The sequence below is a fragment of the Staurois parvus genome, unplaced genomic scaffold (genome assembly GCF_062004578.1).
Source record: "Staurois parvus isolate SC_StPar_1 unplaced genomic scaffold, SC_StPar_1.0 ptg000974l, whole genome shotgun sequence".
In the NCBI taxonomy this organism is placed as follows: Eukaryota; Metazoa; Chordata; class Amphibia; order Anura; family Ranidae; genus Staurois; species Staurois parvus.
The window spans coordinates 425,985-441,092 of NW_028318770.1; the positions used below are offsets into that span (position 1 = coordinate 425,985).

Consider the following 15,108-nt stretch of genomic DNA (forward strand, 5'->3'; position numbering starts at 1 on the left):
CCCATTACTTACCCAATATAAAAGTGAAAAATAGATAACAGTAAATTGCACCCACTGATCTAAACATGTACATCAAACAAAAGTGTAAAATACAATTTTTTTCCACATACAGTTTTAAAAAAATAAAGAGTTTTTTTAAACTCATGCTTACCTAGGTCGATGAAGCTTCGATCCAATCCTGCATCTGTCCCCCACCAACTCTAAGAGTGAGAAGTTAACAATTAGACACTACTGATTGTGCAGTTCTCCCTGCCGCTCTGAGCAGAGTCATGACTGTCAGTCACCGCTCTCTGCTCTGCCACCCCCAGCACTCACTGTAACACAAGGCTTTTCAGGCGGCGGGAGAGGCTGGCTCAGGCTCTCAGCAGCTCACTGAGAGGCTGAACCAGGTGACGGTCAAGACTCCTGGGTGGAACCCAACCATATGGTCACGATCTTTCCCAAGCCTGGGCCAGCTCTGTTATGTCAGCTGGCTTTAGCCCACTGTTAGCTGAAAATGGGTCACAGTTGTACAGAACGAACTGCACTCCTGTGATCCACAGGAGAAGTACAGCCAAATGAACTTTGCCTGTACTTCTCCGTTATGTTATACTAGGTTTTTCCTTGCAATCTTATGTTTAACTGCAGAGAAGAATGGCTTCAGAATAAGTAAGTATACAGATCTTTTCTTTACAAGGTTAGATTTTGACTAAACTTTCCTGTCACAATATAGGTGCTCTGCCAGCCCCAATTATTAATTTCTTCCTTAATCCCATACTTAATTCCTTGTGCCCAAATTAAGTACATCCTTAATTAATTCCTTACGTTCTTGTGCCAAATGTTTCCAACTTCAATCAATGCATTCCCCCCCTGTCATCCTGCCCAAATGTTCCCAAAGTCAATCAATATATTTCCTCCACTGTCATCCTGCTTTATGTTCCCAAATTCAATTAATGCCTTTCCTCCCCTGCAATGATGCATTCCAACCCAAACTTCTTTAGACAATTTCCTCTGTCGTTTGTGTATTCTAGCCCAAACTTCGTTAACAATTTCCTCTCTGTCGTGTGTGTATTCTAGCCCAAACTTCGTTAACAATTTCCTCTCTGTCCTTTATGTATTCTAGCCCAAACTTCGTTAACAATTTCCTCTCTGTCGTTTGTGTATTCTAGCCCAAACTTCTTCCCCCCTTTCAGGAGGACCGCCCCCCTGCTATTTCTCGTCCTGCCTCGGCTCTTTGAAGCCGAGCCTCATTACCGAGCAATGAGGCCCGCCGCCCAGGGTGACCGGGAAGCATCCTACACCGATTTAAGTGGCCGGTGCTGGGCTCTCCCCATTCATCCTTTTCTGCTGCGCAGTTATCGAGGGAGCCCAGCTGCGACAGGACCCTCGTGGCTAAACTCTGCCTGAGACATCAGCCAAGGGGGAGACCGCACACTAGCCCTGCCTGAGACCCCAGCCAGAGGGGAGACCGCACGCCAGCCCTGCCTGATACCCCAGCCATAGGGGAGACCACACGCCAGCCCTGCCTGAGACCCCAGCCAGAGGGGAGACCGCACGCCAGCCCTGCCTGAGACCCCAGCCAAGGGAGAGACAACACGCATACTCCGGGCTCCAGCAGGTACCTGTGTCATACTATCTTGTCCCCTGGGAGACCGGGCACCCTGTTGGATCCATAAGTACATGCTTCCCCTGTTTTGCCTGAACTGTTCTTGAACTGTTCTTCTGCCTAACTGTTGGATTACAAACTGTCTGCAGAGACCTTAACTTGGCCTTGGGGCTGGACTACAAGTACTTTGGCCCTCTCCTTACTATTCCCCTACTGGGGAGGTCCCCCTCACTGCAATCCCTCCATTGAGTGACTGTCATTTTGTCTTAATAAAGCTTTGTGTGTTTGCCATCCGCTTTGTGTGTTCTGTCCTGCCTACCTTCCGACACATTCCCCATTAACTTGCCTTTCTAATCGTTCTTGTTATTCTGAGGTACTGGTGACCTAGCCAATGCCATCAGCTGCCCCCTAGGAAGGCTATATCACCAGTGCCCTGCAGGGATTTCTCATGGCCAAACTGAGAGATCTTTGCATTTTTCAAAATCTTGTGACACGTGCTCAAAAATTTTATATACTGCTCTCTCATATATTCTTGTTTTTGGTTTATAGGTCTGTACTGCTGTGACAGAGCTGAGGATCATGCTTGTCAAACAGCTTGCAAAAGAATTCTAATGACTAAAAGAACTGAGATTGAGATTGTTGATAACTTAATTGCAGCCTGTAAAACAATGCCTCTGCCTCAGGATCCACTCTGGCAATGTTTTCTAGAAAGTTCAAGGTCAGCTCATCCTGGGGTCACAATTGCTCCTCCACCTTCCACTGGAGTTGATGGAGCTAAACTGCATTGTTGCTCAAAAGCAAATTCATCAAAATGTAGGTAAGTGATAACTCTTAGAACTTGTTCAGTCTCAAAGTGAAAAATTGTCATATTTATCTAAATGTATTATATAGGGTTTTGATTAAGGTTTAGGGTTGCCATTCATATAATGTTTTCTACTAGGATTATGACCAGATAGAGTTAAGGTAATAATATCATCATGGAAATGTGGAGTGATCATCTTTAAGTTGTACAGTCATTAAAGGGTATTTTTCACATGCAGGATCTTGATATTGTCACAACATCAGACTAATGAGGTCAGTCTGAGTTCCTTCCTCCCATCAGCCAGCTCCCTTTGCACTGCGCAATTTAGTAAAGCCTGATTGGATTACAGCTTGTCCATTCATATTCCTGTATGAATCTTGCTGTGCATTGAACAGCAGGAGGGTAATATAAAGACAGACTGAGGTCCTGTTTAAAACCCTTACATGTACCTAGTGAAGTGACAAGCCTCCTATGGTACACAGAGATGAAACAAATCCTTCCACATACGTTGTACTTGTTTATCAGATTTCATTTGTCCTGTACAGCCTTGTAAAAAACAGAGCTAAAAAGGATTTTTCCCAGAAGCACAAATCAGAGGGAGAGGAGTGAGGAGAGTTCTGATAGTTGATTAAAGGGAAGGGACACACCCGCCTCCACACAGCACGTGGCTTTGTGGTTGATATCCCTTCTCCATCACCTTTTACATCAGAAATATGCTTGCCATTGTGGATGTGCTCACATCTGCTTTGTGGAAAAGCCTTGATATAGTTGCATTTGATTCCTCTCTCTTCCTTTGGGTACCAGGAGGCCTTCAAAGTATTCTGCAGATGGAAAATTTGAGACTCTTTTAAAGGTTACTATTGCAGGTCCAGCACTAAAACTTGCTTTTGCGGCAGCTTCTGTTTGTCAAACCACAGCTAATTGAACTAGGACAGGGGTCTGCAACCTTTAAGACATAAAGAGCCACTTGGACCCGTTTCCGAGAGGGAAAAAAAGACTGGGAGCCGCAAAACCATTGCAACATTTAAAACAAATCCGACACTGCATATATTGCAAAAAGCGCTCTGGTCATGAAGGGGGTTTAAGGGCCCAGTAAGCAAAGGGTTAATCAGGGCCACAGTGTATCGTCATAATCACAATCATAGCCTTAGGTCAGTGGTGGGCAACCTTTTCAACTGAGCCAAATCTCGCCAAAACCACGATTAAAATTTATTTTGAGAGCCACATTTTTAAAACTGAAAATACATCCCCCATATAGTAATTCATCCCCCATATAGTAATTCATCCCCCCTATAGTAATTCATCCCCCCTATAGTAATTCATTCCCATATTGTGTCAATTCACTTACCTGTACTCCGCGCGTTCCTCTCGCCGTGTTCCCGCGCAGTTCTGGTCTTCAGGGCGGACTGTGAGAGGAGAGGAGTTCGTCACGCTGCCCCGCCTACATCCTGACAGCCAATGTTTGCCACGCTCCGCGGGCCGGATTATAAGGTCCGCCGGGCCGTAGTTTGCCCATTGCTAGGCTAGCTGCAGAGTCCTGACTTTTGGGGCGGCCGCCCGAGAGGAGGGAGGGGAGCGGGCGCCCAGCACACAGAAGAGCTGCATTAACCTCCCTGGCGGTATGATTCCTTCCGATTTTTTGTGCTGAAAGCGGTACCATTTTTTCGCATGGAAATAGTTTTTTATTGTAGGCTGTAATTTTTAGGAAAATTTCCCCACAAATCATTATCACTCAATTCTGTAAGTGGTTCTGATTTACTATCGCTGTTCTCTAGCCGGTCTAAAACCGCTTTTGACCTAAAGGGACGCTTTTTGGACGCCATGGACTTTTCTAAGTTTCCAGGCAGAAAGAACAGACAAAATGCAGGCAGGGCACAGGACAAAGCACTCGGGACAAAATGTATGTGAAATGGGATGAAACAGCAATGTTTTACTATTGAAAATTGAAAAAAAAAAAAAGACATTTTTTAAATTTCCCGCCGCCGGCGGCGCCCGTACGTCCCGACGTCACGGGGACTGGAACACAGAAGCCGGATGCCGGCATCGGCCGGAGGAGATGGCCGGGGACGCTGCAGGGGACACATCGCGGGAACGAAGGACAAGGTAAGTGCTGCAGGGACCCCCAGATCAGTGCCGCATGGTAAGCCCGAGTGTAGCTCGTGGTATAGAAATTCTACCACGAGCTACACTCGGGAAAACCGCCAGGGAGGTTAAAAGAGCCGCGGCTTGCCGACCACTGAGCTACGGCAACCCTATTGCCTGTCACCTGGTGGGCAGTGTGCTCCGGAGCCGCAGCAAAGGTGAAAAAGAGCCGCATGCGGCTCTGGAGCCGCGGGTTGCCAACACCCGAACTAGGACAATGAACACTTAACAAGATCCTTTTTTTTTTAAGGACCAAACCCTGGTGGAACACTTACAAACACTGCCCTCTGCCTCACTTTTCTGAGTTGATGCCTATGAACAATTCTTGACACAAATTTCCAGAATGGCTCTCATTTCTGTCCACATATACTGAATCTGCCTGCAAAAGGCGGCTCATTCGTATGTCCTTTGAAGGAGGATTTATTGAGGCGCTTGACAGGTTTATAAAGGGTATCACTGGAGGAAACATCCTTCTACAGCAGAAGGCTCCAGAACCCCCCTCTTCAGGGGCTTCTACCTCCTCAAAACAAAGAGCACCAAAATGCTTTCCTCAAGCTTCAAAAGCCAAAATTCAGCTCTTCCTTTTGGCACAAGACTTGGAACACAAATCCAGCCAAGTCTGCCACAAAGCCTTCTCCAAAATGAAGGGGTACCCTCATTTATAAGGGAAGGGGGTCTGCTGTGCTGGGGGAGAGGTTTATGTGGAGGCTGGAGGAGTATTTAAACTAGGATCGAGGGGGGAGGAAGAATTAGATTATAATGGGGCAGACAGACCAGACAGGGTTCAGTCCTTTTTGGTAGGTGGAATGGGGAAGGATGTGGGGAGGGCTATGGCAGATGATAAGAAAGTTCCTATGTTACAAACAACCAATGAAATTGGTATAATTTATATGAAAATAAAAAATATGCAAAATAAGTGTGCACAAGGTGTCAATGAATTAAAGTGTTTGTTCACCAATGCCAGAAGTCTGCCAAGCAAAATAAGTGAGTTGGAAGCTTTGTTGCATGAAGAGAACTATAATTTATTTGGTATTGCTGAATCTTGGCTTCATTCTTCACATGACTGGGCCATTACTATTCCTGGCTATGTTCACTTTCGGAGAGACAGGGTAAAAAGGAAAGGTGGTGGTGGTGTCTGTCTCTATGTCTGTCTCTATGTGAGAAGTGATCTCAGAGCGAGTGTGAAAGAGGACCTAGTTGATGGAGAGTGTGATGAGGCTGAAGCATTATGGGTGGAACTGCACATAAGGGTGATCATTGGAGTTTGTTATAGGCCTTCCAGTGTTAATGAGGAGGTGGAGACTCAGCTCCTTGCACAGATCGAAAGGGCTGCAAGGGCTGGGATAGTGATAATAATGGGGGATTTTAACTATCCTGAAATTGACCGGAGTAATGGTACTGCAGGAACAGTTAAAGGGCAAAAATGTATAAACCTACTACAGGACAATTTTATGGTACAGTTCATAGAGGCCCCAACTAGGAATGATGCTCTGCTAGACCTGGTAATCTCAAACCATGCAGAGCTTATTACAAATGTCTACATAAAGGAACATCTGGGTAGCAGTGACCATAACATGATTTAATTTTTTGTTAGCTGTAAACATCTAGGACATATGGGAAAAATAAAAATGCTCAATCCATCAGTGCATCTGTCAGTGCAGCCCATCAGTGCATCTGTCAGTGCTGCCATCAGTGCATCTGTCAATACCGCCATCAGTGGATCTGTCAGTGCCGCCATCAGTGGATCTGTCAGTGCAGCTCATCAGTGCATCTGTCAGTGCAGCCCATCAGTGCATCTGTCAGTGCCGCCATCAGTGGATCTGACAGTGCCATCATTGGCTCTGTCAGGGCCACCATCAGTGCATCTGTCAGTGCCACCATCAGTAGATCTGTCACTATTGCCATCAGTCGATCTGTCAGTGCCGCCATCAGTGGATCTGTCAGTGCAGCCCATCAGTACACAGCCCATCAGTAGATCTGTCAGTGCCGCCATCAGTTGATCTGTCAGTGCAGCTCATCAGTGCATTTGTCAGCGCATCCCATCAGTGCACAGCCCATCAGTGGATCTGTCAGTGCAGCCCATCAGTGCATCTGTCAGTGCAGCCCATCAGTGCACAGCCCATCAGTGGATCTATCAGTGCAGCCCATCAGTGCATCTGTCAGTGCAGCCCATCAGTGCATCTGTCAGTGCAGCCCATCAGTGCCTGTCACCACAGCCACCACATCACACCACACCACAGGTATTGTCATATTCAGGACAAGCAGCAGAATGTATTTTGGGGTGTAATTCTTGGTATGTACATGCTGTGTGTTAGAAATATCTTATAAATTGACAACTTTGTGTAAAATAAAAAATGTTTTCATTTTCTTTCCACATTTTTCAAAAACTTGTGGAATAAAATGACATGTTCAAAAGACTCATTATACCGCATAGAATTTACATTGGGGTGTTTGCTTTCCAAAATGGGTAATTACATTTTCCTGGTGCTCCAGGGCCGTCAAATTGTGATAGGCAGTGAGGAAATTAAAAGTGTAATTTTTGCCCTTAGAACACCTGATAGTGCTACTTGGAACTTGTGCCTCTGTATGTGGTGGGGCTGTGAAAAAGTCTCACACATGTAGTATCACCATACTCAGGAGAAGTAGCAGAATGTGTTTTGGGGTGTATATGCAAGTATGCATATGCCGTGTGTGAGAAATAACTTGTTAATATGACAATTTTGTGTTAAAAATAAATATTAATAATTTCTTAATTTTCCCAAGAATTGATGGAAAAATAACTTAAAAAAATTCACCATGCCTCTTACTAAATAGCTTGGAATGTCTACTTTCCAAAAATCGGTCATTTGGGGGATATTTGTACTTTCCTGGCATGTTAGGGCCTCAAGAAATGAGATGGACCGTCAATACAGGTGTGAACCATTTTCAGTGATTGGTACCATAGCTTGTAGACTCTATAACTTTCACACAGACTAAATAATATACCCTGATTTGGGTTATTTTTTACCAAAGAAACGTAGTAGTAAAAATGTAGGCATAAATTTATGAAGAAAATGTACTTATTTGCAAAATTTTGTAATAAAAACAAAAAAAAGTGTTTTGTTTTTACATTTTCGCCCTTTGTTCACTTATTTTGCAAAAAAAAACCCAGTGGTGATTAAGTACCACCAAAATAAAGCTCTATCTCTGCAAAAAAAAAATTATAAAAGTGTTTATGATGTACAATGTAGCATGACTGAGTAATTGTCATTCAAAGTGCGAGAGCACTGACAGGTCGAAAATTGGTCTGGGCAGGAAGGCGGTAAAAGTGCCCTGTATTGAAGTGGTTAATAGTAAAATGGTAAGGTCCTTTACAAAATAATCTAGAGTGGGTGACTGGGGACAAATTTATTAAGTACATTCTTCAGCTCTGTGTATACAAAGGAGCATGGGGGAGCTCTTGTCCATAATGGGCATGGTACTGACACAGCTCCAGATGATCCACATTGTCTCTCATATGATATGATCCAGAATATTTAGACAGAATAAAGGTGAATAAAGCACCTGGAGCGGATGGCATACACCCACGGATCCTTAAAGAATTGAGCTCTGTCATTTCAAAGCCATCGTTTCTTAGGAACTCTTTAATGACTGGCTTAGTACCACCGGATTGGCGTAAGGCCAATGTGGTGCCTATATTTAAAAAGGGGTCAAAATCTTTACCAAGTAATTATAGACCTGTTAGTTTAACATCTATAGTTGGAAAGATACTGGAGACTTTAATAAAAGACCACATAGATGAGTTCTTGCTGGAAAAAAATATTTTAAAGCAACAGACAGCATGGATTCATTAAAAACAGAAGTTGTCAAACAAACCTGATTTCTTTTTATGAGGAGGTGAGCAAAACCTTGGACAGAGGGTTGGCAGTGGACAGTGGTATACTTGGATTTTGCAAAAGCTTTTGACACAGTTCCCCACACACAGCTAATGTGTAAGGTAAAATCTACAGGCTTGGAAAAATAAGTATGTAAATGGATAGAAACTGGCTAAAAGAGAGTAGTGGTTAATGATTCATACTATGAATGGTCTGGGGTTGTTAATGATGTACCACAAGGTTCAGTGTTGGGACCCTTTCTTTTTCATATATTTATAAAGAAAATATAGGGTCTGGGATTAAAAATACCATTTCAGTCTTTGCAGATGACACCAAGCTGTGCAGTGGAATGACGTCCAGGATGTCTCCAATTTACAAGCTGACCTCAATGCACTGTTTAATTGGGCAACTATGTGGCAAATGAGGTTTAATGTTGATAAATGTAAGGTTATGCACTTGGGGGGCTAAGAATATGCATGCATCATACATACTAGGGGGAGTACAACTGGGGGAATCAATGGTGGAGAAGGATCTGGGAGTTCTGGTAGATCATAATCTTTATAATGGCATGCAATGCCAAGCTATGGTTTCTAAAGCAAGCAAAATCCTCTGTTGTATTAAAAAAAAGTATAGACTCCAGAGAGAGTGATATAATTTTACTCCTGTACAAATCATTAGTAAGACCTCATCTGGAATATGCAGTTCAATTTGGGGCACCAATTCAAAAATAGAACATTTAGGGAACTGGAGAAAGTACAGAGAAGGGCAACCAAACTGATAAGAGGCATGGATGAGCTCAGTTATAAGGAAAGATTAGAGGAACTGAATTGATTCTCTCTTGAGAAGAGGAGATTAAGGAGGGATATGATCAAAAGTATAAATACATCAGCAGTTCATATAGTAAACTCGGTGTAGAGTTATTCACCTGGAGGTCATCACGGAGGACAAGGGGGCACTCTTTACGTTTGGAGAAAAAGAAATTTAACCTCCAAATACGGAAAGGTTTCTTCACAGTAAGAGCTGTGAAAATGTGGAATAGACTCCCTCAAGAGTTGGTTCTGGCCAGCTCAGTGAATTGCTTTAAAAAAGGCCAGAGTATTTAGAAAGGTGCTTGCACCCCTACTTTCCCTCTTAGAACTCAAAGCATCCAGGCTACCAGGTACCTAGAGAACATTCTTCTGAAGGATTCATCACCTTCACAACTGTCTGAAAACATCCAAAAGGACTATCTAGATTCATCAGGCTTTTGTTTGAGTAATCAACTTCCAAAAGTCTGCCTCCAGCCAGGGGCGTATCATGGAATCAGTAGGCCCATGTGCAGAGTTTTGTATGACTTACATTGGGCAGAATGTGATAATGTTAAACAGGGAATGTACAGTGCAGAGTGTACGGCGGTGAGTAGTATGTGCAAGAGAGCGGTACGGAGTGTATGGCAGTGGGTAGTATGTGCAGAGAGAGGGGTATGGAGTGTATGGCAGTGGGTAGTATGTGCAGGGAGTAGGGTACAGAGTGTATGGCAGTGGATAGTATGTGCAGGGAGAGGAATGTGAAGTGTATGGTGGTTGGTAGTATGTGCAGGAAGAGGAGTGTGGAATGTATGGCGGTGGGTAGTATGTTCAGGGAGAGGCTACGAAGTGTATGGTGATAGGTAGCATGTGTAGGGATAGGAGTGTGGAGTGTACGGCGGTGTGTAGTATATGCTGGGAGAGGAGTGTGGAGTGTATGGTGGTGGGTAGTATGTGCAGGGAGAGGGGTACAGAGTGTATGGTGGTGGGTAGTATGTGCAGGTAGAGGGGTACGGAGTGCATGGCGGAGGGTAGTATGTGCAGGGAGAGGAGTGTGGAGTGTATGGTGGTGGGTAGTATGTGCAGTGAGAGGGGTACAGAGTGTATGGCGGTGGGTAGTGTGCAGGTAGAGGGGTACAGAGTGTATGGCGGTGGGTAGTGTGCAGGTAGAGGGGTACGGAGTGTATGGCAGTGAGTTGTATGTGAAGGAAGAGGGGTGCGGAGTGTATGGTGGTGGGTAGTATGTGCAGGTAGAGGGGTACGGAGTGTATGGCGGTGAGTAGTATGTGATGGGAGAGGGGTATGGAGTGTATGGCGGTTGGTAGTATGTGCAGGAAGAGGAATGTGGAGTGTATGGTGGTGGGTAGTATGTGCAGGTAGAGGGTACGGAGTGCATGGCGGTGGGTAGTATGTGCAGGGAGAGGAGTGTGGAGTGTGTGGTGGTGGGTAGTATGTGCAGGTAGAGGGGTACGGAGTGCATGGCGGAGGGTAGTGTGCAGGTAGAGGGGTACGGAGTGTATGGCAGTGAGTAGTATGTGAAGGGAGAGGGGTGCGGAGTGTATGGTGGTGGGTAGTATGTGCAGGTAGAGGGGTACGGAGTGTATGGCAGTGAGTAGTATGTGATGGGAGAGGGGTACAGAGTGTATGGTGGTTGGTAGTATGTGCAGGAAGAGGAATGTGGAGTGTATGGTGGTGGGTAGTATGTGCAGGTAGAGGGGTATGGAGTGCATGGCGGTGGGTAGTGTGTGCAGGGAGAAAAGTGTGGAGTGTATTGTGGTGGGTAGTATGTTCAGAGAGAAGAGTGTGGAGTGTATGGTGGTGGGTAGTATGTGCAGGGAAAGGGGTACAGAGTGTATGGTGGTGGGTAGTATGTGCAGGAAGAGGGGTGCAGTGTGTATGGTGGTGGGTAGTATGTGCAGTGAGAGGGGTACGGAGTGTATGGCGGTGGGTATTGTGCAGGTAGAGGGGTACGGAGTGTATGTCAGTGAGTAGTATGTGAAGGGAGAGGGGTACGGAGTGTATGGCAGTGGGTGGTATGTGCAGGAAGAGGAATGTGGAGTGTATGGCGGTGGGTAGTATGTGCAGGTAGTGGGGTATGCTTGTGGGTAGTATGTGCAGGAGGAGGAGTGTGGAGTGTATGGTGGTGGATAGTTTGTGCGGGAGAGGAGTGTGGAGTGTATGGTGGTGGGTAGTTTGTGCGGGAGAGGAGTGTGGAGTGTATGGTGGTGGGTAGTATGTGCAGTGAGAGGGTTACAGAGTGTATGGCGGTGGGTAGTGTGCAGGTAGAGGGGTACAGAGTGTATGGCGGTGGGTAGTATTTGAAGGGAGAGAGAAACCGGCTTTCAGCTGCTGCAGGGAGAGACACCCGACACAGGAAGAGCAGCGGTACTCCCCTATCGGCCCTGCTGGTAGTTCTGACACTGCCCTCAACATGTATCATTCATGGGTGCAGTGACTGTCCGAGCACAATGCCCCCCCTTCAGGGCCCTTGTTCAGTGAACACCCTGCATCATGGATGATACACCACTGCCTCCAGCCTTCCCTGCACCTGAAGTACCAAGGCCTCATCCTAGACACAGCCCAGGCTGTTCCTTCACTTAGTTTCACTCACAGCCCCTCCAACACAACATTCTGTTGGCCTGGAACAGACACACTACATCTCTTGACCTCCCTGTGCTTCTCCCCAGTCAAGCAAGAAGCTCCCTTGCTTGGTAGAGACTCCCATTACAGCACCTTGTGCTTCCTCAGAACCTCCATCTGTTTTTTCACTGCCATACAGAAACCAGCCTGTGAACCCATTAGGGAACTCCTTCTGGGTTATCTCTCCTGCAAAGCAGCCATATTAGAGCCCCCTCTTATAAAGAGCTCTTCATCATTCTTCACAAAGATAAAGTGGTTTTACATCCAAGACCTTCCTTTCTCCCTAAGCAGGTATCAGCCCAAGGAAGACATTGCTCTTGCTTCCTTGTGCCCTGTTTCTAAGCATCCCAAGGAAATTGCTCTTAATGTATGGATGTAGTCATAGCTGTCAGAATCTATCTGAAAGCTACAGCTTTTATCCAAAAAACTTACTTTTTTTCCTCTTGCCAACAGCGTCTTGAAAAGGAAACCCTGCTTCCAAGTCCACTATTTTCAGGTGGATAAGACAACTCATTGTAAGAGTTCATAATATGAAGAATATGACACCTCCAGTACCTTTGCATTCCACCAGATCATGTAGGTTTCCTGGGCATTCAGACATCAAGTTGCTCAACTTACAGTTACATAGGTTAGGTTGAAAAAAGACACATTTAGTTCCACTTAGTTCAACCAATGGGAAAAAAATAAACAGAATAAATAGAAAACGTCAAAATACAGATGACGTGCAGCTAATCTTCACACACCACTACTCCTGGTAAGTCATATCTCGTCAATGACTTCAACTAGGATTCTCACCACTATGTTTACATTCCAGCAGTGCCTGGTCATTTGTGATGCGAGTACTGCTCAGGCAAAAGGCGCTGTGGTGGCAATGAACCAATATCATTGGGTGTTTCTTATGGTTGTTGACGTGGGTCAGCATCACTGCATGACAAAATTGACATTTGATTAATTTTGGGGGACATTGTTTTTTAAATTTGTTTTCCAATAAAGGACTTTTTTTCCTAGTGTGGTTGTTTTTTTTTATTTTTCAACATTTTTTGGTGAATGAGTAACAAGGGGTACTATTCACAGTATACACATTCACATATAGGGATCTGGATATGTAGAGAACCTCTTACTTATTCTAAACAAAGCTTCCAGAATTGTATAAGTCCTCCCCTCTCTTTTGGGGTACAGTATGTAAGAATGAGGACCTTGTCCTCAGCAACAAGACAAGGCCTTGCAAGGGAAGGAAGGGGGAGGCTTGGCTAACCCCCTGTGCAAGGTACAATTCCAATTTCGAGGGTATGTGGCCTCATATGGCTCACTGGGTACAGTCTCACTGCCCCCCCCCCCTTTCCTCGCCAGCCAGGCTGTTGGATGACAGCATTTTATTCTTTTTTTTGGGGAGATAAGATATGCCTTTTTTTCTTTTAAAGACCCAGTGCACCATTTAAAAAATTAGGTTTGACTAGCCAGTTGGTTCATCCTTTTCTCAGACTATGGGCAGGCTTGATTCATGTTGAATTCATGTTCAATCTGAATCTGAAGCTCATCTCTGCTGACTTGGAACAATCAGGAGTTTCAAGTTCACTCCCTCTCACCCTGATGCATACTTGCATGTTAGCATGAGTGAATTGCAAGCTGTTGATACTGTTACTATCACTCACATGGGTTCTGCACTCCCTCATGGCCAAAAGCCAAGCCACTTCATTGGGCCACATATATGGAAGGATAATGTCCTTTCACCTGGCAGTTACACCTGTCCCAGCACTGACTACTGAGTAATTTTGAGGGGAACAGTGCCGCACTGATTTTCCTCCACCAGCTCTTCACCATACACTTGTTTACAAATTCAGCCTGAAGGCAAAGAAGGGGAGCCACCACTCATACTCTGGGAGGCACCGCACAAGGTTGTTCTAAGCCATGTCCCTAGGACTGGCTCTGTTCTGCAGCAGGCCATAAAGTAGGGACCCAAACACTCGGAAGGCTGTCCCATATGCCTGGCCACCTTACCTACTGAACCTCTTTCCCTGGCCACCACTGTCTTTCGTGAGCTGGCTGCTCCTCCTTTCTTTTCTTTATACACTTCACCACCCAGAGGGTTAACCTGAGGGTTTACACTTTGTTACCCAAAAATGTTCACTATAGAATTCAGTCTCTTTTCCCAAGAATCACACCAGATGTTGGTACTTAACCAGAACGTTTTACTGGAGTAAAGTACTTTGACTGTGGTGTGCATACTTTTTTGCTAGATGTATTCCCAATAAATAGATGATAAAGATTTAGTCATTCATCCTATATCAGGGCCCTGCTACGGGGCTGCCCCACTCTTGGCAAAACAACTACATCTCCACATGTATGTTCACACTCCCAACAGACCATGAAACCCTGCATGTATATATTCTCAACAGGAAGTGAAAAATACAAATAACATTTAGGTACCTGCCTACATGCTGTATGCCAGAGATTAGAATGATTAATGATGCAGGCAAGTAGCAATTTAGGAGGTAAGCAATTGCAGCCTATATACTTCCCTGCATACAGGTTTTCTTTGAGCAATGTACTGTGATCAATGCAGTTCAGCAGCCCTTCTGTTTACTTTCTAAGTGTACAGCCATTTGGAACAGACTCTGAGCTGTCTAAACAAAATGATGTCAAAGAAGGCACAATGGGGAAAATTCAGTAAAACAATGAGACAGTTTTATGTTGATATTGCCCTTTAAAACAACCTGTGCCTAATTCAGGAAAGCCTGACAGGTAAATTAATCTGTCACTTGCACTAACATTTGTCATGCAGAGGAGCAATAGAATTCTAAAGATTGTCTACAGCCTTTTTTCCACTTGATATATCTGGATCCCTAGCTGTTGACAGTAATATATGACTGGCTATTAGAAACAGGAAAAGAGATGTGATACCAGGGATGCCATCTCTCAGTAGTTTTCTACATCTATACCAGGGGTGGGAAATTAATTTTCCCAAAGGGCCACATGAGACCCTGGCATTGTTGCAAAGTGCCGATCTTAATTATGCCCAATATTAATTTTAGACCTTGGAATGTCCATGAATATGTAAACATAAAAAACAAAAACCTTGCCCTAGGAATAATAGGTACAAAATTGGTAATGAAATAGGTCTTTTTCATATGGGTGGTTGAGGGCCATAAAAACAGGTGGCTGAGCCATGGTTTTATTGCCTTCCAACTGTCCATCTGAACTGTAATAGCAGTCAGATGGGGCTGTTCACTTACTGTGTCCATGAAGCTTTGCTTCGCAGCAACATAATTTTTAATTTGGGGTGCAGAGTTTGATAAGCGC

The 15,108-nt window shown here is 44.8% G+C and overlaps 1 protein-coding gene across 4 annotated transcripts in view; it reads left to right on the forward strand.

Annotated features, from left to right (window-relative positions):
• Window positions 1-15,108, forward strand: part of RECK (reversion inducing cysteine rich protein with kazal motifs) — a 449,691-nt gene that overhangs the window by 242,029 nt on the left and 192,554 nt on the right. For all 4 annotated transcript variants that reach the window (XM_089657195.1, XM_089657193.1, XM_089657194.1 and 1 more), the window contains exon 9: window positions 2,135-2,402. In XM_089657195.1, the coding sequence (XP_089513321.1) occupies window positions 2,135-2,402 (268 nt within the window). The remainder of the gene's footprint in view (window positions 1-2,134; window positions 2,403-15,108) is intronic.